Below are 26287 nucleotides of genomic sequence, written 5' to 3' on the forward strand. Positions count from 1 at the left end.
ATAAAATGTAATGTCTTTAGAAAGGGTAGCCAGCTTGGAATTGGAGACTTAAATAAAAGGAAGGAAATCTGCAACATAGGATTTAATGGGCAAACATCTAAGTGAATTAAAAAGATCTTTGAGCAGTAATAACTCATGCAGAGTCGTGAAAAACCAGGCTTACATGGATAATTTTCAGATGGTAGCATTGAAAAGAGATCATGGTCGTCTTCTGATAGATATACACTGGTGGAGTATGAACATATGAATAATCACAATATGCCCAATATAAGTTGATACTGTCACAGTGTTGTTTTTTTTTTCTACTGTTTTGGAAATAAAGAATAAGGAAAGTTCTTTTCTGGTGAGAATCCCAATATAGTAGGAATTAAATTCAGTCATGAATGGTAAATTGATAGAATTCTATATCTGAAAGAAAACATACAATGAAAACATAATTTAATTCATAAGATTAAGCAGAAACTCCTGATGGTTTATTATTAGCTATTGTTACCAAGTTTTTTCACAAAGTTATTTTCTTTTTTTTTTTTTTTTTTTTTGAGACGGAGTCTCGCTCTGTCGCCCAGGCTGGAGTGCAGTGGCGCGATCTCGGCTCACTGCAAGCTCCGCCTCCCGGGTTCACGCCATTCTCCTGCCTCAGCCTCCCGAGTAGCTGGGACTACAGGCGCCCGCTACCACGCCCGGCTAATTTTTTGTATTTTTAGTAGAGACGGGGTTTCACCGTGTTAGCCAGGATGGTCTCGATCTCCTGACCTCGTGATCCGCCCGCCTCGGCCTCCCAAAGTGCTGGGATTACAGGCGTGAGCCACCGCGCCCGGCCCACAAAGTTATTTTCTATTACCAGTAGCTCATTAAAATAAATGATGTCTTACTATTTTAATCATCTCTATTAGGAACACTTCATAGTGTTAATTTTATTCTCCCTTTTTAATGTACTATGCCACTGAGAGAAACAAGATCATTCTATTCAGAGAGTTCAGTTCCAGTCAGATGCGTTTCAATTAATAGACCTTCTTTGTTGTTGACTTGAAATATTTGTTGACTTGGAAAAAAATATAAGCAGTCATGCGGAGAACACCTAAATAGTCATGTCATTATCTGACACTTTAGTTCAAAGAGATTTAGCTGCCTTACAACAATGAGATTACAACTATTGAAGGAAAAGTAGGAGCATTACCTTCGAAATCAAGAATCATTGGTTTTTATTCTAAAAGAATTGATTAAAACTCGGTATTAAGAGCAGTAGGTATAGGAAATACCAAAGAGATACCTAAGAGGTTGAATATCAAAGGTTTATTTTTTTAAAACTGACTTAGAGATATTTAATATGACTTTTTACTTGCTGAAATATGTTCTGCATTGGCAGCATACAGGGACTAAAGAGCAGGTTTAAAATAGCTCCATAAATGATCTCTCCAAGACTAATCGACTATACCTAGCTATAGAATGCTGAAGGAGCAAGGGAAGCAGCTATGCAGCACAAGACAAAGAAGTACCAAGTCTCATATTTGTTGTCTAGATTTTCATTTTCACCTGACCTCTAATTGCATCTCCTAAATACGTGGAAGACCTGTTACAGTTTAGAAGACCCTTAAAACATTTTAGACATGATTCAGCGTTTTTTCTTGAAATGATGGTAGTACAGTAGATGGAGTGGATTACCCAAGTAGATTCCTCTTTTAATTGAATGAATACCTTATTGCTCTTCTAGAAGCAGCCATTCTTTCCAGTTTCAAACATATGGTCAGAGATTATTGACTTGATTATCATTTTAAGTGTACAAAAATGTTTTGTTTCTTCGTTACATATGATTAGTATTGATTAATGTCTGAGATAATGCTATACCCTTGCTTATTTTGGTGGTCTAAATAGCCACTTATTCCACAGGTGTTTGTGTTGTGCTACAACAGAATTAAATACATAACATCCACATGTAATTAATGTAAACTTTCTGCCATTGATCCCTTCAGCAGTTAATGAATTAGCAATAATTGTGAGTAAATATTCAATAAAGGACTTGTAGCATGTATCACATGATGTTTCTATGAATCTTGGGTATAAATTCCCCTGTTGCCTACTGGAGAAGTTTTCTACAGTGAGAAGTTATGGTTATCTTTTAGGATTAAAAATGAGAAGACAGGGCCATATATTATTGTGGATTTGCCTCAGTCACATAATATATTGACTTCTCACAGTGCAAGTAATCTTAAATATAGGGTTAGTTAAGGACTGGGCCACAAAAGAGTCGATAACTCTCTTATTTGTTTCTATATCACTGTAGGAGCCAGTCGTGTTATAGGCTTTATTCAGATTTTTCATGAAAAGATTTAAACAGAACATGTGTTACGTGTTTAAAGTTTTTTTTTTTTCATTTTTGGAAACTCCTTGTAAGTCAGATTATAACCACACTAATTTATATTAATGTTATTACTTTATTATGACAACATATTTTAGGCCAATTACATCAACCACCTTACACTAGATATCACTGTGAATGGCTTTTGGTTGCTGCAAGAAGCCAATAAATAAATAAATAAATAAATAAATAAATAAACAAACAAATAAATAAATCATATTTGGATATATGGAATCTCACAGATTTTACATAATTCATATTCATACAATGTAAACTTTAAGCTTACAACAAATATTCATTATCAACTGCTGTATACCCAAAGGAGGGCCTGGAAGTACTCTTTTTGTTGTTACTGTTGCCATGACTAGTGAATTACAATGATTAGTCATTTGTGGAAGATAATATTGAAACTATTAACTTTGGCTAATAATCAAATGTATGTTAAACAGCTACTGTGTTCCAGACTGTTTATTAGTCACTGGAGATACAGCATTGAACAAAAGTGACAAAGTCTCCGCTCTTATAGAGATTGTGTTTTGGTCCATGGGGAGTTTATCATTTTTTTGGAGATGTTTTGGTGTGACTCTATCTCCTGCCATTTAGCCATGGTTTATAGATTGTAGTAGCCTCACCTATACCCTATGTCCTACCAGCCCCTGTGGATGGTAGTAATTTTCTTCCACTCTTTGTATTTTTTCACCATCCTCAATTTGGCTTCTCACTTCTTCCCTCACCTGAGTCATTAGTTCCCTCTAATGAATTTCTTCCACTTAACTTACGCAGTCGTGTTTCTGCCTGGATCTGCACTGTTACACAAGGTTAGAAAAGCTCTCTGAACAGAGCCCCGAATAAAGAGGAGAAATATATAGGGGAATTGCATTTGCAGCGTACAAGGACTAAAGAACAGGTTTAAAATAGCTCCATAAATGAGATATTTTAAAAATATATATCTTAAAAAAGTTTAAGAGATAATAAGAGTAAGAGAGTATTTTATATCTATAAAAATATATCTTTAAAAAGTTTAAGAGACACTAAATAAGAGAGGATGTGGAGTTGGTAAGTATAGACAAATCTGGCAGTATGTTTGGGTTACCTCCTAGGGCTTGGGAGAATGTGCTTCTCTTCCCACCTCCATAGTCAGTGAAGTCATGTCTGATAGCTTCCCATCACTCACAGTGATAGTAGTTATTCCACAGAAATTGACCAACATCATTCCCATGGTGTGAATGTGTCCCCTGTAATTCATATGTTGAAATTTAATCACCAATATGATAATACTAAGAGGTAAGACTTTTAGGAGATGATTAAATCATGAGAATAAAGCCCTCATGGATTAGATTAGTGCCTTGTGAAAGGGCTTGAGGGAGTTGATTGACTCTCTTCTGCTCTTCTACCATGTGTGTTCCTCCCCCTTTGCTCTTTTGCTCTTCTGTTATGTAAGGACACAGCAGTAAGGCACCATCTTAGAAGTAGAGAGCAGACTTTACCAGGCATCAAAGCTGCTGGTGCCTTGATCTTGTACTTCCCAGCCTTTAGAACTGTGATAAATAAATTTCTGTTGTTTATAAATTAACTAATTTGTGGTATTTTGTTATAGCAGCTCTCTAACAAAGACAACCATAAAGTAGGTCTTATGTATTTATCTATCATTAGACCTGGCTATTAAACATTTGCCAGAATACCACTGGACAAATTCTAAGAAGTTTGTATGTAAAGTGAAATAAAGAAATAAGTCAGCAGCTGAAAGGAGGAAATAAGGACGAAGAAGACATAAGTTAAAGATATATGATTATTTTATAATAGTTATAACAATATACAAATTATGCTAAAATATATTTATACACTTATTTGAATGATGAGAATGAAGTGGAGAGAAGAAGTTTTATATTGCTGGAGAGATTTAGGATATAGTTCCAGGAGCAAATGGAAGATGTACAAGTTGCTGGGAAGAAAACTTGGGAGGCTGTCTGGGTCAAACTGAGTGTTAGAGATATATAGAACTTGCCTAGAGTGGGGGATTATTCCAGGGAGAAAAAATAGCTTGAATGGCTCAAAGGGTGAACTAGCTTGGAATGTCAGGAAAATGTCATGCTATTGGGAGGCCTGGCTGGGGTGGCATCCAAATATTAGGCCAAGGAAGAGCTTGTAGATCTTTCTATGAAACTTGGTCTTTTCCCAAAAGATGCTGGTGAAATATTGAGGAGTTTTAAACAGGAACTGAAATCAAATTTGCCCTTTATATGGGTCACCCTGCCAAAGTTATATCAAATAGAAAGGAAGAAGACTAGGCTGGAGGCAAATACATCACATTAAAGACTTTTTAGTGTCAAGCAAATGGAAGACTTTATCTTTTGAGTTTTGAGAAAGGAGTGATCTATGGTTGCTGCAAAAAGCCAGTAAATAAATAAATAAATAAATAGGACTGATCAATATCACTGTTAGCCTCATAAAAATCATGTCATTAGGAAGATGCAAAGGAAAGGTCTGGCGATGGTACATATTGCTGTGAATTACTGAGGGCATTGGCGACCAGTAAGTGGAGAGAGTTAGTATACAAAAAGAGGCACATAGCAAATGGGCCTATTTCTAAATTCTTCCTGTTTCTACATTTCCCCAGAACTATGAGAATGATTGATTTTATACTGATCTGGCTTGTGATTAGCAGCAGAAGATGAATGGCAAATACAGATGTATACCTGTATATATATACCTGTGTATATATACATACCTGTGTATATCTAGATGGATCTGTCTCAGGATGAGGATTAACCTATTATATCTTAAAGTATATATGCTTTGTATAATGAAACACTGTAGTTCTAGCCTCATGTGAGTCTATGTGGAAATCATTTAGGATAATGATGAAACTTAACATGGCTTATTTACTATCACAATATAATAAATCATTCAATGAATGTGAACTGGGCATAAATTCTACAGCCTCAGAAATCAAGGAAATTTTTTATCAGGGAAATGAGAGGCACATTATAAGTGTACTACAATTTAAGTGCCCATCTGTTCTCAGGAAAGAGGATAAATTTTTTTTCCCTAGGTTTTTCATTTTATGAACATTAAATATATGCTGTCACATTTTTTAGTAGGTGACAGCTCACTTAAAATACTACAGAAATATAAAAATTGCTTAGTAAATAAAGAATTCACCAGTCATTAAGTTTTATTCATTCCAGCCATTTTACAAACCCAAATATAGGAGTAAATACCAAATTTTTGTTTTCTATCCAATTTTCACAATGTTCCTTCTTTTTTTTTTTTTCTTTTCAGTTTTTGGAGACAGGTCTTGCTGTGTCTCCCAGGCTAGAGTGCAGTGATATGGTCATGGCTCACTGCAGCCTTGACCTTCCAGGATCTAGGGAAGGATCTATGGATCCTCACATGTCAGCCTCCTGAGTAACTGGGACCACAGGCTCAGACCACCATGCCTGGCTAATTTTTATATTTTTTGTAGAGGCAGGGTTTTGCCATGTTGCTTCAGGCTAATCAAACTCCTGGGCTCAAGCGATCAGCCCACCTCGGCCTCCCAAAGTGCTGTGACTACAGGAGTGATCTACTGTGCCTGGCCAAAATGTAACTTTTTAGTTTTGAAAATAAACAAATCATACAATTACTGGACCTGGAAGTAGAGTTATTATGGTGAAGCGGTTTCTTTTTATGGATTGTTATATTTTTATTAGAATTGTTCTGTTCCTAAAAGTTGCTTAGAGTCTCTGTTATCCAGTATTTTCTACTTGATTTTACTATGTAACATGGAAGAAAATAAGAATTATGAGGGATTTTCTTGGTAACATAATTTATTAATCAATGTCAAAAACACCACATAATGTACTGACTGAATGGCTAAGAAGGCATATGTCAGTTTGCCAAATGAGCCTAGTGTTAATGGACTAAGTAATTTCAAAGGAAGCAAAAGGACAAGGGTTTTGTGCCATTATCGTTATTATCAGGAACATTTTTAAGTACTCATTTTCTTGATACACTTGTTAATCATTTTATGTATTTGCTTGTTGTTTTTCCCTGATGCATAGTGTTGGTCTTCGGCCAAGACATCTTCTATTTAAGAACAGAGAAGACTCACTACATGGCTGTTTTCTATTGGCTTTAAAGGCCCATATATCGCATGGCATTCATTTTATTTGCTCGGGTCTTTAGATTTGAACTTCATAAAACATAAAAGAAAATCTCCTGTTTTGTTTTTTTTTTTTTTTGGTGGGGGTGGTCTTGGTCTTGGATAAAATGGCCTGTTTTTTCTTGAATATACATCTAAGATATATTCAGTTTGTGCAGAAACCAGGAACTGAATTAGTATGGAGCTGAGTCTTGATCAGTCTGAGGTGTTTCTTTTGACGAAAGCCAACATTGTTTAAAAAAATGCATTTGATGTGACAAATGAAAATATAACATTTTTCTTAAAAGGTGGATTGTAGAAAGCTTAGTAACAATAATGTGTTTACCCAACAATGTCTGTTATTTGCCTTCACTTTCTTTGAAACTGTTTTTTTTTTCCCACCCTCTTTCATTTTTTGTTATAGTTTAGCCTCTGTGGCAATAAAAGAGAATTTATATTTTATAAGAAATCCAGTCCTAGGCATTGATTCATTGATGTATTTAGGGGCCAAGAAGTCTGTCTGTAGTTCTTTCAAAAACTGCTTTTGATTTTTTTAAAATAGTGTGTTAAACAAGTAAGAAGCAAAATAACGAGTATCACAGAAATAGACTTTTATCACTCTGCTCCCCCTGGAAATAAAAGGATCCATTAAATAATCTTCCTTTGTGTAATACTGCATTGTCTACCTTCAGACCTTACAGTATTTAAAAGTACCAGGTGTTGAGGCATGCAGATGGCATATGACCCTGCTAAGCTTTCTCTTATCCTGTAATCCTTAGGCCAGAAGAAAGTAAAAGGTGGGAGGGGAGAAAAGGGAGTACTGTATATTCTCAGGAAAGAATAAGGCAGTATGATGGCAGTGGAAAGAACCCTGGACTGTGAGTGTTTTGTTTTGTTTTTGTCTTTTCTTTAAGTATCTTTGCCTCTTTCTAGCCATGTGACCTTGAGACAATCAGCCAGCTGGTTGGTTTTTAGTTTCCTTGTTTACAACATACCAAATTGAGGAGTTGTTTCCTAATTTCTCAGTTCATTATTGCTGTAAAGTGGTATAATTATTTTGAAAGAAATAAATTCTAAGATATGGATAATTCAATTCCTCATAATGTGTGAATGATAGTAGATAAATTTTGGTATAGTTCAGAAAATATTACAGGAATACTATGGAGAATACATGTCAAGTAGAGGATTTTTATGTTGCTTATTTTGTTTTCCTATCAGTGTTCTTATTCATTCATTAGCTCTGGTTGTACACACATCTCATCTTCTGAAAATTACATGTATGGGTTTAGGGATTTTTTCCCCTTATGTAAGACAGTATAAAATTCTGTTTTTTATATTACTTTGACATGGCCTTAATATTTGCAAAAAAGATAGTTTTATATAACCAGAGCATGCAACTGATAGGGTTTTTTCTTCTGGAATTGTAAATCATTTTATTTTCTTCTAGAATTATAAATCATTTTCATTTGAATCCTAGAATCTTATGAGACAAGATTTGTCTACATATGTAATATATATAGGCAAATATATGTGTGTGTGTATATATGTATGTGTGTATGTAAACATATATATATATAATATATATATATATATATATATACACACACACATAAAGAGAGAGAGAAAGAGAGAGAGAGAGAGACAGGGTCTCACTCTGTCACCTAGGCTGGTGTGCAGTAGCATAATCATAGCTCACTGCAGCCTCAAAATCCTGGGTTTGAGCAATCCTCTTGCCTCAGCTTCCCAAGTAGCGAGGACTACAGATGTATACCACCACATCTGGCTAATTTTTTAAACTTTGTTGAAGAGCCAGGGTCTTGCTGTGTTGCTTAGGCTGGTCTCAAATCCCTGGCCTCAAGCTTTCAAATATTGGGAATGTAGCCATGAGTCACCACACCTGGCCTGCCTATATCTTTAATAAGTTGCAACTTGATTTCCTGGTTTATGTAAAGTAGTACTAATTTGAGAGCCTCTCATGTTTATCTGAAACCAATAGTTTAAATAGCAACTGTTGTTACTATTATAAATATTGTTACTATTCAGCTACCATGTATTACTCTGTATTACCATGCATTATTATTGAGTTACCGTGGTAATAAAGGACATTCGCTTGATTTAAACAAACTTTTTAGTAGGGAGATGTATGCTCCATATCTTTCTAGTTGGTGTGGTTGTACTCTAAGTTTGCCCTTTAATTCTTCTTTTTAGAAGGAATTTGTTTTTCTAAGATTAATATGCATATTTCTAAGGAAAATAAACACCAAATTTTGACAAACCATTAATTTTTTTAAATCCCTAGAAATAATGTGCTTCTTTCCCTTTTTAAATAATTTTGTAATTACATTCTAAATTATTTTCAAGTAGCTATAATGGCATTGAAGTTCTTTTGTTGTCCTGGCATTTTTTGTGTGTGCTTAATATACAGAGCTGCCTTGGTGATAATCATTTGTTTTATTCACAGTATGTGACAAATAATAGGTACTCAATAAAAGTTTGTTAGATGAGTGAAAAAGTGAATAAAACATGATTTAACTGATGAAGTTCTGATTATCCAAAATATTGATTTTATTTCCAATTCTAAATTTTCTATCATTATAGATTATTGATATATATGTAACAGAGCAAAAATATTCACCTTATCTAGTACCATGGCTCAAAAGGACTTCCTTTGTTGGTTTGTTTTATTTTTTATAAAACCCCTCTGCTTCTTTTGCTTTTTATTACCAGCATATCCAGGCTAAGTTGACTGTTCTGTTCCAAACTCTCAGAACATACCTTTAGGACTTATTTACTTGTAGTGTTTGTATCTTTTGATAAAGAATTTAGAATGTAATTACAAAATTATTTAAAAAGGGAAGGAAGCACATTATTTAGACTCTTCTCTGCTAGACCTTTAGCCCATGAAGAACCTCACTTGGTGCCTGACTTACAGTGCATGCTCAGAAATGTTACTGAGAAATTACTTATTTTAGATGTTCACATTTTGTGTCTATATATTTAAATAGTAATTCCTACATGTTGTGAGAAAACTCATTTGTACCTTCTATTTCAAGCATCATGTGTGTGTGTTTGTGTGTATTGTGTGTCTGCATTGGTGTGGTGTTTTCCTTGGAAGGTGGAGGAGGGGATAATACTCCAAGATCTATAATATGGGGAGTATGAATGAATGACAGCTACTCTTGAAGATATGTTCATGCATGGTAGTGTGCACATCCATGCCCTACATCTACTCTTTAAATATACATATGTATATATATACACACACAGGTATAGATAGATGATTGATAGATTACTTTTAGATAAGTACTGAAAACTAAAATTCAAACAAATCTAAAAATTAAAAATTCAAACAAGATATAGATAAAATAAAAAGCTATTATATATGATCAGGAGCCAACGGGCAATACTTAACTGATAGAGTCAAGGTGGGCGTGATCAAGATACTGGACAGCATGGCTGGAAGAGTGGTCAAAATGGATTGACAGTGACCACCTGCACATGCCACAGAGATGTTATTTATGTAACATCTGGAAGGTTCTGGAAAAAGAGAAATGATTTATTGCTGATCTTTATTCTACTTAAACACATGCACATGCATCACACCCCACAGTAGCCGAGAACTTGGTAGAAGTTCTCAGTACAAAGTGGAGATCTAGGAAGCAACTGTGTTTCAGGTTGGATTAGCTAGAATATGTGTGTGTGTGTGTGTGTGTGTGTGTGTGTGTAATGTAAAATGCTTATTAGGGATCAATACCCATGACAGGAAAGAGAACAAAGAGGGTTTGGGTGAAGGAAGAATTTGAAACAAGGCAGGTTCAACAAAGCCCAGCCAAATTGGTGGGAAGATCTAGAGCAAATATTGCCCATCAGAGTTGCCTGTGTAGCGCTGAAATATCCTTGCCTTGTTCAGTCACTGGATGTGAGCTGCTGTGTGAGAGGTATTTGCTTTGCATCTGAGGCCGACCCTGATGGAACTGACAGATGGAGATTGCCTGCCAGCTGCACTCTCCACAGCTGGGCAACAAGTTCTTCACTGAAGGGGCACTTGGGAGATACTTCTCTGTATCAACTACATGACCCCTAGCTTATTTTCTTATTAATATATAATTAAAAATAAAATCTCATGTGAATATGAAATGGAGCAGGATGCTAGGACAGCAGGCATAAACCAGAATAGTCTCAGTCAAACAAAGACATGTGGCCCCACTCCCTTTCAGTGACTTTAATACGATTTCTTTTCATTCCTTAAGCAAATATTCTTTTTTGTTTTGTTTTGTTTCAATAGTTTTTGGGGTACAGGTAGTTTTTGGTTCCATGTATAAATTCTTTAGTGGTGATTTTTGAGATTTTAGTGCACACATCACCCAAGCAATGTACACTGTACCCAATATGTAGTTTTTTATCCCTCACCCGACTTCCAACATTCCTGCTCCGGAGTTCTTAAGGTTCATTATATCTTTCTTATGTCTTTGAGTCCTCAAAGGTTAGCTTAGCTCTCACTTGTAAGTGAGAACACAGGATATTTAGTTTTCCATTCCTGAGTTACTTCACTTACAATAATGGCCTCCAGCTCCATCCAAGTTGCTGCAAAAGATATTATTTTGTTCCTTTTTATGGCTGAGTAGTATTCCATGTTGTATATATACCACATTTTCTTTACCTACTTGTTAGTTGATGGGCACTTAGGTTGGTTCCATATCTTTATTGTTGTGAATTGTGCTGCTGTAAACATGCATGTGCATGTGTCTTTTTCATGTAATGACTTCTTTTCCTTTGGGTAGATACCTAGCAGTGAGATTGCTGTACTGAATGGTTGTTTTACTTTAAGTTCTTTAAGGAATCTCCATGTATTGTCCATAGTCATTACACTAATTTACATTCCCATCAGCAGTGTAAAAGTGTTCCCTTTTTACCACATCCACACCAACATCTATTGTTTTTAGATTTTTTAATGATAGCCATTCTTGCTGTAATAAGGTAGCATCTCATTGTGATTTTAATTTGCATTTCCCTGATGATTAGTGATGTTGACCATTTTTTCATGTTTGTTAGCTGTTGTATGTCTTCTTTTGAGAAATGTCTACTCATGTCCTTTGTCCACTTTTTGATGGGATTATTTGTTTTTTGGTTTTTTTTGCTGATTTGTTTTAATTCTTTGTAGATTCTGGAAACTAGTCCTTTGTCAGATGCAAAGTTTGAGAATATAAGCAAATATTTTTTAAGCAACTCAAAGTTAAAAGGTGGCTTAAAGATCACTGAACTCATCTGACTCAGTTGTGAGTTCAGAAAAGGAATTAAGAATAGAAGCAGATTAAGGTCAAGAACTCAGGCTCTCTGACAACCAGTTGAGTGTTGTCTCTTTTAATTTTTTCTTTTTCCAAGAGAATTTCTTTTCTGCTTTATTTAGGTATAATTGACAAGTAAAATTATGTATTTTCAGGGAATACATATCTCTGGTATACATATGCATTGTGAAGTGATTACCACACTCAACTAATTAATGTATTTATCACCTCAAATAGTTACCTTTGTTGTGTGTGGTAAGAATACTTAAGATCTACTTGGCAGCAGTGTCTTTTCTCTTATGACCTGTTGCTGCTAAATACTGCAGACTGTATGAGTGAAGAAAGATTTGTCCTTTGGTATCTCCTTTCTCGTGTATACTCTCTCATAATTTTTCCTGCATTAAGAAGTAATCCTCAGCCTATATTGCCAAAAATGTGAAATAATATCAATATTATGGTGCATTCATCTTATTGACCCTTTTGGGGTATGAAGTACTGTCTGATTCCTTGCAATATAACTTCTAATACTATTAATAGGTTACAATATACTAGGTGTTCTTAAAACTAAGGTAAAGACTTTAATAGAGTCTTAATCTTTAATGTCCTTTAAGGATTTTTTTTTTGAATTTTATTTTATTTTATTTTATTTTTTTATTATACTTTAAGTTTTAGGGTACATGTGCACATTGTGCAGGTTAGTTACATATGTATACATGTGCCATGCAGGTGCGCTGCACCCACTAACTCGTCATCTAGCATTAGGTATATCTCCTGATGCTATCCCTCCCCCCTCATCCCACCCCACAACAGTCCCCAGAGTGTGATATTCCCCTTCCTGTGTCCATGTGATCTCATTGTTCAGTTCCCACCTATGAGTGAGAATATGCGGTGTTTGGTTTTTTGTTCTTGCGATAGTTGACTGAGAATGATGATTTCCAATTTCATCCATGTCCCTACACAGGACATGAACTCATCATTTTTTATGGCTGCATAGTATTCCATGGTGTATATGTGCCACATTTTCTTAATCCAGTCTATCATTGTTGGACATTTGGGTTGGTTCCAAGTCTTTGCTATTGTGAATAATGCATTTGTTTTGATGCCATTTTAAAAAAATTAAAACTGGCAAATTTGTATAATGTGAGCATTAACAGAAAGATAAAAAATTAACCTATTAATAAAAATGCAAGGAACTTCTGTTCAAGTACCTTTGGTTTAGGGAAATACTATCTCCCTTAGAAATATTTTATATGACTTTTTTTATTACCCTGAAAAATCTAATACTCAAAACAGTTAAAATATTCATTTTTATAGAGGAGGTTATAGAGAGGAAGTTAGGAAAGGGGGATTACCTGAAGGAAAACAATGATTTGGAATTGGCAAAACCTGTCTGGGTCTCTCTAGCAAACAATAGGTCTTTCTTCGGTTGCTGTTAAAAAAACTAATTATGTGACAGTGATCACATCTCTAGATGCAAAGGATATTTAGGTTATACAAGAATGGCATTAATCATTGTTACTTTTGTTTTTTATATATTTTTTTCTTTCTTTTCTTTCTTTTTTTTGTAGTGGTAAGAGGTTTTATTTTCTTCTCATCCCAGGAATAGGTTTGCATACTGCTAAGTTGCAGTGAGCTGAAATCATGCCACTGCACTCCATCCAGGGTGACAGAGCAAGACTCCATCTCAAAAAAAAAAAAAAATGCGTACTGCTTTTTATTGTTATGTAAATCCTTATTGCATTTGGTATATTCTGCATATTGGGGTGGATTAGAGATTGGTCATTTTCTGCAAAGGAGAAAATGAAACATCTTCGTCACAAAAAGATGTAGAAAAAGTTTCAATTAGAAATGGAAAGAGTATTTTAATTTTCTCATCTTTGTTTTCAAATAATTAAGTATATTGTGTCACAGTTGATTAACCAGAGAATGCAAATTAATGTAATTGTGTGCAGTATGTCATCCAGGTCTAAGAGCCTCATAATCTTTTTGTTGATTGAATGGGAGAAAGAAAGAGTAGATGAAAGTCTACAAAAGCTTGTGTTAATTAAGATATATCTCCTACTGGTAGAAAATCATGTTCAGACATTATCACATCGTTAGTCAGCTCATCACAGTATCACTTTGCAGAAAATCCTGTTTCTTTGTTTTTTTTTTCCAGTGGCTTTAATGAATTTCTTCTAAGAAGTCCTGTGAAAGGACTGAGCTGTAGTATTTGGATAACTGTGCCATTTTCTTAAAAAACAGTTTGAGCCTGCTGAGAAAGTAGATCATCTGGTTTGACATTTTGCTGCAAAAGAAGTAGCATTAATATATCTTTTTTTTTTTTTTTACTTAACAAATAAAACATCAAATTATTTTGGCCTTTTCCTCATAATCAAATAGACAATAGGATGCTAATTAAATAACTGATAGGCAAAAATCTGTGAGACTAAAGAACTAAATAATTTTTCCGTTTACTTGAACTTTTCTAAGGATAATTGTTATCATTTATCTATTTTTATAAAGAAATTAATCATCAGTATGCTTTTATAAGATAAAATTAATTGTTCACATTTAAGAATTTATTAATATAATGATAAAAATAAAATGTTTTTAAAAGACATGCTTTTAAAGTTCTGTGTTTATTTTCTGTTTATGTATATATGAACCTTTCTTTTCTTTTTTTTTTTTTTTTTTTTTTTTTTTGAGATTAAGTTATGCTCTTCTTGCCAAGGCTGGAGTGTAATGGCAGGATCTTGGCTCACTGCAACCTCCGCCTCCTGGGTTCAAGTGATTCTCCTGCCTCAGCCTCCTGAGTAGCTGGGATTACAGGCACCCACCACTACGCCCGACTAATTTTTTGTATTTTTAGTAGAGACAGGGTTTCACCATGTTGGTCAGGCTAGTCTCAAACTCCTGACCTCAGGTGATCCACACGCCTCAGCCTCCCAAAATGCTGGGATTATGGGTGTGAGCCACCATGCCCTGCCTATGAACTCTTTTTGACAACCATGATAGCTATTCAAGATATGTTTGCTTGGTATTCTTTGTATTTATGATAATCTGATTAAAGGATGTTCCAAATATAGGAACATCAGGTATAGATTTCCTTATAGCTTTATAAGTGATGTCTTTTATGCTGCTTTTGCTCTGTGTGTGTGTGTATGCACACACACGTGTGCATCTGTGTATGTGATTTTAGTCCTGTCAATATATCATCTGCAGAGATTCTTTTCTCCAGAATTATTGTCATATGTCCTTTACGGTTATGTAAAAAGAGAAAAACTTATTGCTGTGAAAAGGATGTATTATATTATAGTTGTGTGCACTAAGAATTCTGATTTTTGTTTGCTTTTAACAAGTTTGGGAGAAATTCACTAAACTTTAATTTATACTATTACCTTTCAAGGAATATCATAACACATATAGCTGTTTGATTTAACAGTTCTTTACTTGATATGTACAGTTCTTGTTTGCTGTTGGGTTTTGGCTTGATTTTTCAAGACTCATTTTAGGAAAAGGCTAAGTGGGAAAAAAATGGAAAAGATAGAGCATTACACATTACTCATTTAATGAGTACCCCATAAATTGGCAGGTAGACTGAAAACCAAGGGTTATTTATCATCAGAAAGTTTACTAGTCACTTGATTGAAAGAAATGTTAATTTTATAAATTAAAAAGAGTAATATCAGCCCAAATATCAGCCAATAATATAATATTTAAAAATATGAACTAATATTAAGGAGTATAATTAGAGAAAAACACAGAGTGTTTTTTTGGATTTCTAGACTAAAGAGTGTAAGCACATCTGTGTTTGGATCTCATTAGTTCCTCCTCACCTATATTGTACGAAATGTCAGAATTTTAAGAGAAAAAAAACAGTAGAAGCCAATTGTGTATCTCTGATTCAGTACGTTTTAGTAAATATGAAGATAAAATATACATTCTGCTTCTCAGGAAGCACTGGCCACTTTGTGACTGCCGTATTCCAAATAATTTAACATCTAGCTATTCATAAACTAGGAAATGGCAATTGCCATCAAGTGTATATTTTCATCATTTTGTGGAAATGCTCACCTTCAGTTAGTGAAGGATTTACTGCAGCTGCGGAGTGTTAGCTTTGCATACTATCTAATCCTGACTGTGCGACTGTGTCAAGACGGGAGTATGGGTCCACTTGCTGTTCATGGTTGATATATGACCGTTTGGTCTCTGCTGGGAGTTATTATGATTAACCTTAGCAAACAGTTTTCTCCAGTAAAAATAGATGTTGGAAAGATTTCTTCAACAAATATTTATCCAGCACCTTAATTATGTATCAGATAATGTTCTGTATCTTGGTGGCATAATGCTCATCTACTAGAAGAAGAAAGAGGGATAGAGAGATAAATACCTATAACAATAAAACATAGTGTGATAAACTCTGAGAAAGTGGAAGCACAAGTTGTGCTGGGAATATACAGTAGGTCCAGCCTATTCCAAATTGGGCAGGAGGAGAGAACAAAAAAGTAATGGAGGGATCAAGGAAGCCTTTCCATAGGTATGACTCTAGAGGTAATGCATACCTATTCCTGAAAATGTGCATACTCTATGCCATGCAGATAGCTATGCAATGTAAGTATTTCCAAGGTAACATCTAGGATTTTTTCCTTTGTCCTTTTTTTTCCCTTTTCTTTCTCCCTTCCTCTTCCCCTCCGCCTCCTATTTTCTCTCTTTTCTTCATTATGAATTCATATGCACTGAAGTTTACTAAATCAATTCTTAGCTCATGATATGCAGTCATTATTGGTCTTTTCCTGGCCGTCATTCACTTATTCATTTATTCATTTATGATATTACAATTAATACATATGAAACACCAACAATTAGTTACATTTACCCTTTTGCTTCTCTCCTGTTTCATCCCCCTACCTTTCCTAAAAGATAATCATTATTCTGAATTGTGCATGTCCTTCCTTTTTAATTGGTTTGCTTTATTTCATATATATCATACTTAAATAATACACTGCTTAGTTTTTTTAACTCAATAAAAATTATGTTCTGTTATATGTAATCTGCTGAGATTTTATTTCACTCAACATTATATTAATATGATTCATTAGGTTTTTATTTGTAACTAAAATCATTCAGTTTCACTTCAGTTAGTACTTCATTTTGTGAATAAGCACAAATGTCCATTCTCTCATGTCAATGAGCAACTGAGCTGCTTCCATTTATGTTGTTCTGTGAGTGGTGCTACTGTGAACATTCTCATACTTGCTGTCTAAGACACATGTGAAAGTTTCTGCAGGGTGTATCCCTGAGAATGGAAATATTGGGCCACAGACTTTGCAAAAGTAAAACTTAAATGATAATGCCAAATTGTCTTCAAAAGCTATTGTACCAATTTGGACTCCCACCAGCAGTGTATAAGAGCTTAGGTTGATCAACATCCTCTCCAACACTTGGTCTTGGGAGACTAATTTCTGTCGATTGAATGCTACATGATGTAAATGCTAGTTAATGGTGTCTGGTTTTGATTCACATTGCACGGGTTACTAATGAGACTGTGCATCTCTTAGTATGTTTATTGGTCATGTATATTTTCTCTAACCTTTCAATGATAAGATTTGATCATAAAGATATATATTACCATTAAGGAAAAAAATATATTTTTGTATTTATATATGAGAAATATGTATATGTAGAAATGTATATATTATGTATATTTATAGGATAAATATAACTATTTTGAATATTAATCCAGGCTTAATTTTATGTATTTAAAATAAATATATACATGAATATATATTATTTATATATTTATACCTATTTATCCTTAATGGCTACATATATATTTATGATTAAAATATTATAATCCATCTATATATATATACACACACACACATACATACACTACATATATATTAGTAATACATAAAATGATGGGTAAATTTCTAATAAAGGATGGATATACAGTCAAAATGGCTAACAAAATAAATCAATAGGAAATACTTCCATTTTGAAATTATTTTCATGACTTTTATCTTTTCACAGCTTGATGTTTACTTTTCTTTTGACAGAACGATTTCGAGATTTACTACTGCCTCCATCTAGTCAAGACTCCGAAATTCTGCCCTTCATTCAATCTAGAAATTATCCCAAGTAAGCAAAAGGAGTTCACTGGGTTTTGACGAGGCAATGGGCATAGTGCAGGGAGAGATTTGGGCAGGCAAAAACAAAATATAATCTTTCTTAAGATTTCTGAAAATCCTGAATAACTTACCCTAACTAACTAAGACATCTTCTGCAATATAATGTCTCAGGCTCCTTGCAGCTGGGTCATAGAAGAAATACTTACTTGTAATTGCAACCCAGCTTTGACTGAGGAGCTGCTGCACAGTGCAGACAACATGCTGTGTGCATCTGTGTCTGGTTCTTTTTGCTTGATGCCGTATCAACAGGGACAGTATTTTGTCGGTGATACCTCATCTGGTTTTCTATTTACTGTCCTTTAAATGCAAGGATTCATTTATATTGTAGCAAGTCATTTTCAAAATAGCCATGGGCTACATATGATTTTTGACAATCTCTATACATTCTTATTTATCATATTGAAAACTGGGGATGTGAAATCTTCTGACACTTTGTTATATGAAGCAGACCTTTCCTTCTCATAGATGCCCCAAGCGTATGTCCTTGTTGAAGGAATATGCCTTCATCTTCCCGAAGGTTAAGGAAATACCAGGACTCTTATAACACATCTCCTTCCCTAAAGACTGATGCATGCTGAATCTTGATCATTCCTGTGGCATCTTGGAGCCTCCTCTATGAGTGTTTAACTCTCTTTAATAGTTAGTGTGGAACAGGCTAAAGAATAAACTAATATCTGAAATAGAAAAGAAAGGCCACCAACTTAAAGGAATAGAATTTGGTTTATACATATTTCATCTAATCACTATGCCAAATTCTTTGATCGCTTTGAGAGTTTTTTCAAGTATTCATAAACTTTGCTTTCTGGGGAAATTATTTTCCCTCTAATACTTAGCTTTGATAATACTCACTTAATTATGATCACAAAAATAAATGCAGAATCCTAATTATATTGCTTGTACATTGTTTCAAATTTTAATCCAGGCTTAATTTTTAGCAATAAACTTGCAATCCCCTGATAACACACACGGAGACATACATGTGCCTATACAGCCTTGAATGCATACTTTGCTCTATATGTACATGTTGACCAGGAGCATGAATGTGCCCAAAAGGATTGGTGCACGCCTATTTGTATTTTTACTTACAGTGGCTGTTGGCAGAGGCTGATGATGCCTGCTTTTCTGCCTTTTAGGCTTACAGTTTGCCTAATGCCTTTGCTTGGAGAGGGTAGTCATAGTAGTTTCTCAGGTGGTTATCTATTTGCAGCTACAGGAATACCTCAGAGGTATTGAGGGTTTGATTCTAGGCCACTGCAATAAAGTCAATACTGCAATAAAGCTGTCACACTTTTTTTTTTAGTTTCTCAGTGCATATAAAAGTAATTTTAACAGTATTCTGTAGTCTTTTAAGTGTGCAGTAGCCTCGATATGTCTAGAAATACTATGTACATCCCTTAATTAAAATATACTTTATGTTAAAAATGCTAAAAATCATCTAAGCCTTCAGCAAGTCATAAACTTTTTGCTGGTAGAGGATCTTTCCTCGATGTTGATGGTTGCTGACTGATTAGGAAGGTGGTTGTTAAAGGTAGGGGCACCTGCAGCAGTTTCTTAGCATAAAACCATGAAGTTTGCTGCATCAGTTGGCTCTTCCTCTTACAAAAGATTTCTCTGTAGCATGTGATGCTGTTTGATAGCATTTTACCCACAGCCTAACTTCTCTAAAAATTGTACTAAATCCTCTCAAACCCTGATGTTGCTTTATCAAGTAAATTGTCATTTCAGCATTTTCATAGCTTCTTTACCAGGAGTAGATTTTATCTCAAAAAAACTACTTTCTTCCTGTAATCCCAGCACTTTGGGAAGCCGAGGCAGGTGGATCACCTGAGGGCAGGAGTTTTAGACCAGCTTTGCCAACATGGTGAAACCCCATCTCTACTAAAAATACAAAAATTAGCCGGCTGTGGTGGCACACGCCTGTATTTCCAGCTACTTGGGAGGCTGAGGCGGGAGAATTGCTTGAACCGAGGAGGTGGAGGTTGCAGTGAGCTGAGATTGTGCCACTGCGCTCCAGCCTGGGCAACAGAGTGAAACTCCATCTCCAAAAACAAAACAAACAAAAAACAAAACAAACAAGCAACAAAACCAAAACTACTTTATTTGCTCATCCATAGTAAGCAACTTTTCATTTATTAACATTATATCATGAGATTGCAGCAATCCAGTCATATATTCAGGCTCCACTTGTAATTCTAGTTCTCTATTTATACTATGTTTGTTGTTACTTCCTCCACTGAAGTCATGGACCCCCCTCAAAGTTATCCATGAGGGCTCAAATCACTTCTTCCAAACTCCTATTAACGTTGATATTATGACTTCCTCCCATGAATCATAAATGTTCTTAATAGCATCTAGAAGGTGAATAATTTTCAGGATGTTTTTAAATTTACATTGCCCAGATCTACCAGAGGCATCACTGTCTATGGTAGCTATAGCCTTATGAAAAGTATTTCTTAAATAATAACAATTGAAAGTCAGAATTTCTCTTTGATCCATGGATTGCAAAATGGATGTAATGTTAGCAGGCCTGCAAACAACATTCATCTCCTTGTACATCTACATCATAGCTCTTGGTTGACTAGGTGCATTGTCAATGAGCAGTAATTTTAAAAATTTATTTGTATAAATTTATGTGGTACATATGTAATTTTGATACATGGATAGATTGTGTAGTAGCCAAGTCAGGGCTTTTAGGGTATCCATCACCAGAATAACATACATTGTATGCAATAAGTAATTTCTCATTATTCACCCACTTCCTAGCCCCCCTGCAACATTTCAAGTCTCCACTGTCTATCATTCCATACTCTACGTCCATGTGTACACATCATCTAGCTCCCACTTTTAAGTGAGAACGTGAAGTATTTGACTTTCTGTGTCTGAGTTATTTCATTCAGGGTAATGGTCTACAGTTTTATCCATATTGCTGCAAAAGTCATTATTTTGTTCTTTTTTGTTCCTGAATAGTATTTGATTATGTATATATACAGTATTTTCTTTATCCAATCATCCATTGATGGACACTTAGGTTGAATCCATTTCATTGTTATTGTTCCGGTGTGAGCTTTGCTTATTGCCTATGTGAGTAGTAATACTTTAGATAGAATCTTCTTTTTTTTTTTTCTGGTGGGCTTAAAATATTCAGTAAACTACACTATCTATAAACAGATGTGTTTTCATCTGGACTTTGTTCTTTTATTTATAGAATACAGACAGAGTAGATTTAGCATAATTCTTATGGGCCTTAAGTTTTCAGAATGGTAAATGAGCATTGGCTTCAACTTAAAGTGATCAGCTACATTAGTCCATAGACAAGAGTCAGTCTATCCTTTGAAGCTTTGAAGCCAGGCATTGACTGCTCCTTTCCAGCTGTGAATACCGTAGATGGCATCTACCACTTGATGGCTGTCTTGTCTACATTGAAAATCTGTTGTTTAGTATAGTCACCTTCATCTATTATGTCTGCTAGATCTTCTAGATAATATACTGCAGCTTCTCCATCAGCACTTGCTGCTTTGCTTTGAACTTTTATATTATAGAGATGGCTTCTTTTCTTAAGCCTCATGAACCAACCTCTTCTAGCTTCAGACTTTTCTTCTGCAGCTTCCACATCTCTGTCAGCCTTCATGGAATAGAACAGAGTTAGGGCCTTGTTCTGGATTAGTCTTTGGCTTAAGAGAATGTTGTATTGTGGCTGGTTTAATCATCCAGACCACTAAAACTTTCTCCATATCAGCAATAAGGCTGTTTTGCTTTCTTATTATTCATATGTTCACTGAAGTAGCACTTTTAATTTTCTTCAAAAACTTTTTCCCTTCCATTAGCAATTTGGCTCACTGTTTGGCACAAGAAGCCTAACTTTATGCCTATCTCAGCTTTCAACATGCCTTCCTCACTATGTTTAATCATGTCCAATTTTTGATTGAAGCAAGAGACATGCAACTCTCCTTTCACTTGAAACTTAGAGGCCATTTTAGAGTTGTTAAATGGCCTAAATTCAATATTGTTTTGTCTCAGGGAAGAGGATGGTCCCAGTTAAGGGAATGAGAAGGAGAAATGGTTGGTAGTTGCAGTCAGAACACACACATTTATTCATCATTGCAGATAACTGAAAGTCAAAGAATTTGTAGCTTTTAACATAAAAAAAAATCCATAAAGTTGAAAAATGAGTCAAACAATTAGAATGTATTTCATTCACAACCACTGTTATATGTATCTACATTGAGATTTTTTCCTCATTTTTCTGTTTGAAATATGTTTTAAGACCTAAAATATGGGTTACAAAGCAACTTCCTTGCCCTATAAAATTATACCATATCACAGACTATTTACAGATCATTGCATAACCAACATAGAGCATAACATTACTAACATGAACTCATTGTGCACTGGTTAGTGTGAGCTGTGGTAGTTTGGATTTGGACTGGGGTTTCTATTTAGTCAACATCGTGTCCCTATAATCTTTAACTTCCTGTTACCAAGAGACATCTAACAAATATTGAAATATGGAAATGTATGTCCTTTATTTAGGTGAAAAATATTCATGAAGAGAACTGACTAGTTCTGAAATGTATATGTGTATGTATGTGTATGTTTAAAGGAAAGGCATTTAAAAAATATCACCTGCAATGGTGCTTGGGAACACTCTTCTAAAATACAAGAATGTCCATTAATCAATTTTTACATTTGTGAGCTCTTATTTGACCCATTGCCAAAGCCAGGGCATCCATTCTCATCAGGATGTAATTGTAGACATTGCTCCATGAAAATTCTCAGAGCATGAATAGGTGTGACAATTGTCAGAAAGAGATGGATGAGTGGAAAGGAATAAAAAAAGAATGTGTATCTAATACAAAATGCATATTGTTGATTTATAGGTTGGAGGAAACAAATGGAGATAAAGAAGCAAGTTTTATTGCTAATAAACTCTGAAGGATTTAGGTTCATAACATATGTAGACTAGAGGGTAGTTATAATATATTTTTATCCTTGTAAATACAGCTTGGACATGTACAATGTTTAAGTACATCTGATATAATTTTATCCATAAATTACTTGCAACCATTTTGGCAATTAAACCAGCAAAACATGACCCAGTGGCTCTGGAAGTTTTAACCACAATGTATGTAAACATATTGTGAAAATACAAGAATAAACTATTTCTACTTGGTTCTCATAAAGATCAAGTTCTCTGAGCTTCCTAATACCAGAACTGTTTAGAGAGGGGAATATCATTTATGACAAATTTTAGAGCTGTTCTTTTATGACTTGGTTTGCTGCCAAAGAACAACCTTCATTGTTTGGACAATAAAAGCAATGTCCTACCTCAATCTCATTGCTAATGGGCTATGTAAAAATGACTTCAAATGGTGATTTGGGGTAATACCCTTAAACTGCAAAGCCTCAGATGACCTTTCCACAGTCTGTTCTCCAGCTTATCCTCCTTTCTCTTTCCTAGCCAAGTTTTGAGTTCTTCTTCAAGACATCATCTATCTTTAATAATTTCTGTTCAATCTGCATGTCTGTAATGTACTTGTCATCTGATCCTGAGCCAAGTTATTTTATTTTATTTTATTTTTTAGACAGAGTCTCGCTCTGTCACCTAGGCCAGAGTGCAGTGGTGCGATTTCGGCTCACTGCAAGCTCCGCCTCCCAGGTTCAAGCAATTCTTCTGCCTCAGCCTCCCGAGTAGAAGGGTTTACAGGTGCGCGCCACCACACCGGGCTAATTTTTGTATTTTTAATAGCGACAAAGTTTCACCATAGTGGCCAGGCTGGTCTCGAACTCCTGACCTGGTGATCTACCTGTCTTGGTCTCCCAAAATGCTGGGATTACAGGTGTGAGCCACTGTGCCTGGCCCAAGTTATTTTTGTTTATAATAGTAACACATAATGAACACTACGCATGCCAGGAATTGTGCTTTATATGCATTATTAATTTAATTCTTACTATTCCTCTATAAGTTAGGTAGTATTGTTTCCCTAATTTTACAGATAAGAGGACTGAGATTCAAAGAGGTAAATGCCCTACCCAAAGTCACATGGCAGAGCTGGGTCTCCAATCCAGATGTGTTTGGCCCCTCAAATTATACTTAACTTAGAAGTGGTGGGTCATTGAGGGATTACTCCCAGGTGGCTGAAAACTGTGTATGTGTGGAGCACATGTGTGCATGCATGTGCAAGCACACATACACTTGGAGTCGAGGTATAAGGAGAAATGTGGACAGGGCCTAGAATACCTTTTGTTTTCTGAGGCAAGGTCTCACTCTGTCACCCAAGCTGTAGTGCAGTGGTGCAAGCACAGCCCACTGCAGCCTCAACATCTTGGGCTTAAGTGAACCTCATGCCTTGGCCTCCAGTGTAGCTGGGACCACAGGTGTGTGCCACCAGGCCTGGCATATATATATACACACACATATATATATACACATATATATACACATATATATACACATATATACACATATATATACACACATATATACACATATATACACATATATACATATATACACATATATACATATATATACACACACATATATGCATATATATATACACATATATATATAATTTTTTTTTAGATACATAGATTTTTTTTTTTTTTGAGATGAAGTCTTACTCTGTTACCCAGGTTGGAGTGCAATGGTACGATCTCTGCTCACTGCAACTTCTGCCTCCCAGATTCAAGAAATTTTCCTGCCTCAGCCTCCCAAGTAGCTGGGATTACAGGTGTGTGCTACCTTGCCCAGCTAATTTTTGTATTTTTAGTAGAGACAAGGTTTCACCATATTGGCCAGGCTCGTCTTGAACTCCTGATTCTGGTGATCCGCCTGCCTTGACCTCCCGAAGTGCTGGGATTACAGGCATAAGCCACCACACCTGGCCAGAGACATAGGTCTTATCACATTGTTGTCACAGGCCTGGTCTTTGTTGCACAGGCTAGTCTTGAACTCCTAGCCTCAAGCTATCATCCCACCTCAGCCTCCCAAAATATTGGGATTACAGGTATGAGCCACTGCATCTGGCCTGGACTGCCACTTAAATGACCTTGGACTTTGTTATAAAGACAATGAAGACCCATGAAAGGATTTTAAGCCAAGGAGAAAGATAATCAGACTTACATTTTTATAGATTTCTCATGAAAGTAGAGAGGTACATGAGGTACTACATGGGGCCAGCACACAAGCTAGTTGGCAATTTCATATTCAGGCAGGGAATGATAATGGATTCGTACTGTGGTAATAGTAATATGGAAGATCAGATAGATGTCTAAGGGTGTTAGGAGGCATAATTAACAGAATGTGATGACTATTATGCAAGAAGGAGAGGAAGAGAGAGAGGGAGAAGGAAAGAGCTTTGGGTGGCTTCAAGCTTTTTCACTTGAGTCACATTCTGGTTTAAGTCCTCATGATTGAGGGAGAGTGGCAATCTGAGCAACTTTATGTTGACTTTTTGTTCTGTATTACAAATGATGATAATGGAGATATCTTCCTTCTAATGTTGCTTTGAGGAATGCCCAATGCATGACACAATTCTTTCTTGTAAGTCTTTGTGATATTTAAATAAAATCATAGAAAGCACCTGGCCTCTTGCAAAAGTGAATTTTCATCACCATTCTCATTGTCAGCTCTGTTCTGCCATTTCTCAAAGCCATTGCTTGCCTCAGGGCAGGGGGAAAGGCTCTGCCATGTGGGCTGCTTTTGTATCTTCAATCCATTCTAAATCCTGTCAGAAGGGATGCATTGTCCTATCTGGTAGAGGTGGCTCTGGGTGATATGCTCTGCTTGGATTAATCAGGAAGGAGCCCTTTCCCTTGTGTGTCTGCCTATTTGTGGTAGTGGTTATTCTGGTACAGTTTCTACAAGCACAGTAATTCATAAGATTTTCCACAGTACACATATTGTCTTTCATTAGAGAATTACTGTCTTTCATCTTCTAATCCTTAAATTTAGGCTTTCTTTTGTATAGTATGTGAAATTCGAATACCTGGATGGCAAGAGATCTAAAAGGTAGTATTCTGACTAGAGTGTGGAATGTAGTTATAAGAATGCCTAATGCTATTGATGTTTGCAAAACTAGGCAAGTAGGATGTCCAAAGAACTCTGGTCTATCAGCGGGTAGTGGATCCCAACCCCTGGGCTGGGATTCACAAGGCAAAACCCTGTCATCAGGACTGTAAAACTGAGGCACCGCTTAAATTGTAAAGATTTTGGCTCAGAGATGTAAGTCAAGAAGCTGTGTTAGTGCAAGGCTAATGAGCAAGCAATAAACGAGCCTTAGTGCTGACTGAGAGCACAACTCATTCCTGACTCAGATAAGAATTGGTTGAAGGACAGGGCCAAGCTGAG

The 26287-nt window shown here is 35.5% G+C and overlaps 1 protein-coding gene across 1 annotated transcript in view; it reads left to right on the plus strand.

Annotated features, from left to right (window-relative positions):
* Positions 1 to 26287, plus strand: part of LOC117975111 (NADPH oxidase 4-like) — a 58806-nt gene that overhangs the window by 12546 nt on the left and 19973 nt on the right. Inside the window, 1 exon segment of the mRNA XM_063608313.1 lies at positions 17806 to 17887. Within this exon segment, the coding sequence (XP_063464383.1) occupies positions 17806 to 17887 (82 nt within the window).

The sequence above is a fragment of the Pan paniscus genome, chromosome 9, assembly GCF_029289425.2.
Source record: "Pan paniscus chromosome 9, NHGRI_mPanPan1-v2.0_pri, whole genome shotgun sequence".
NCBI classification, from domain to species: Eukaryota; Metazoa; Chordata; class Mammalia; order Primates; family Hominidae; genus Pan; species Pan paniscus.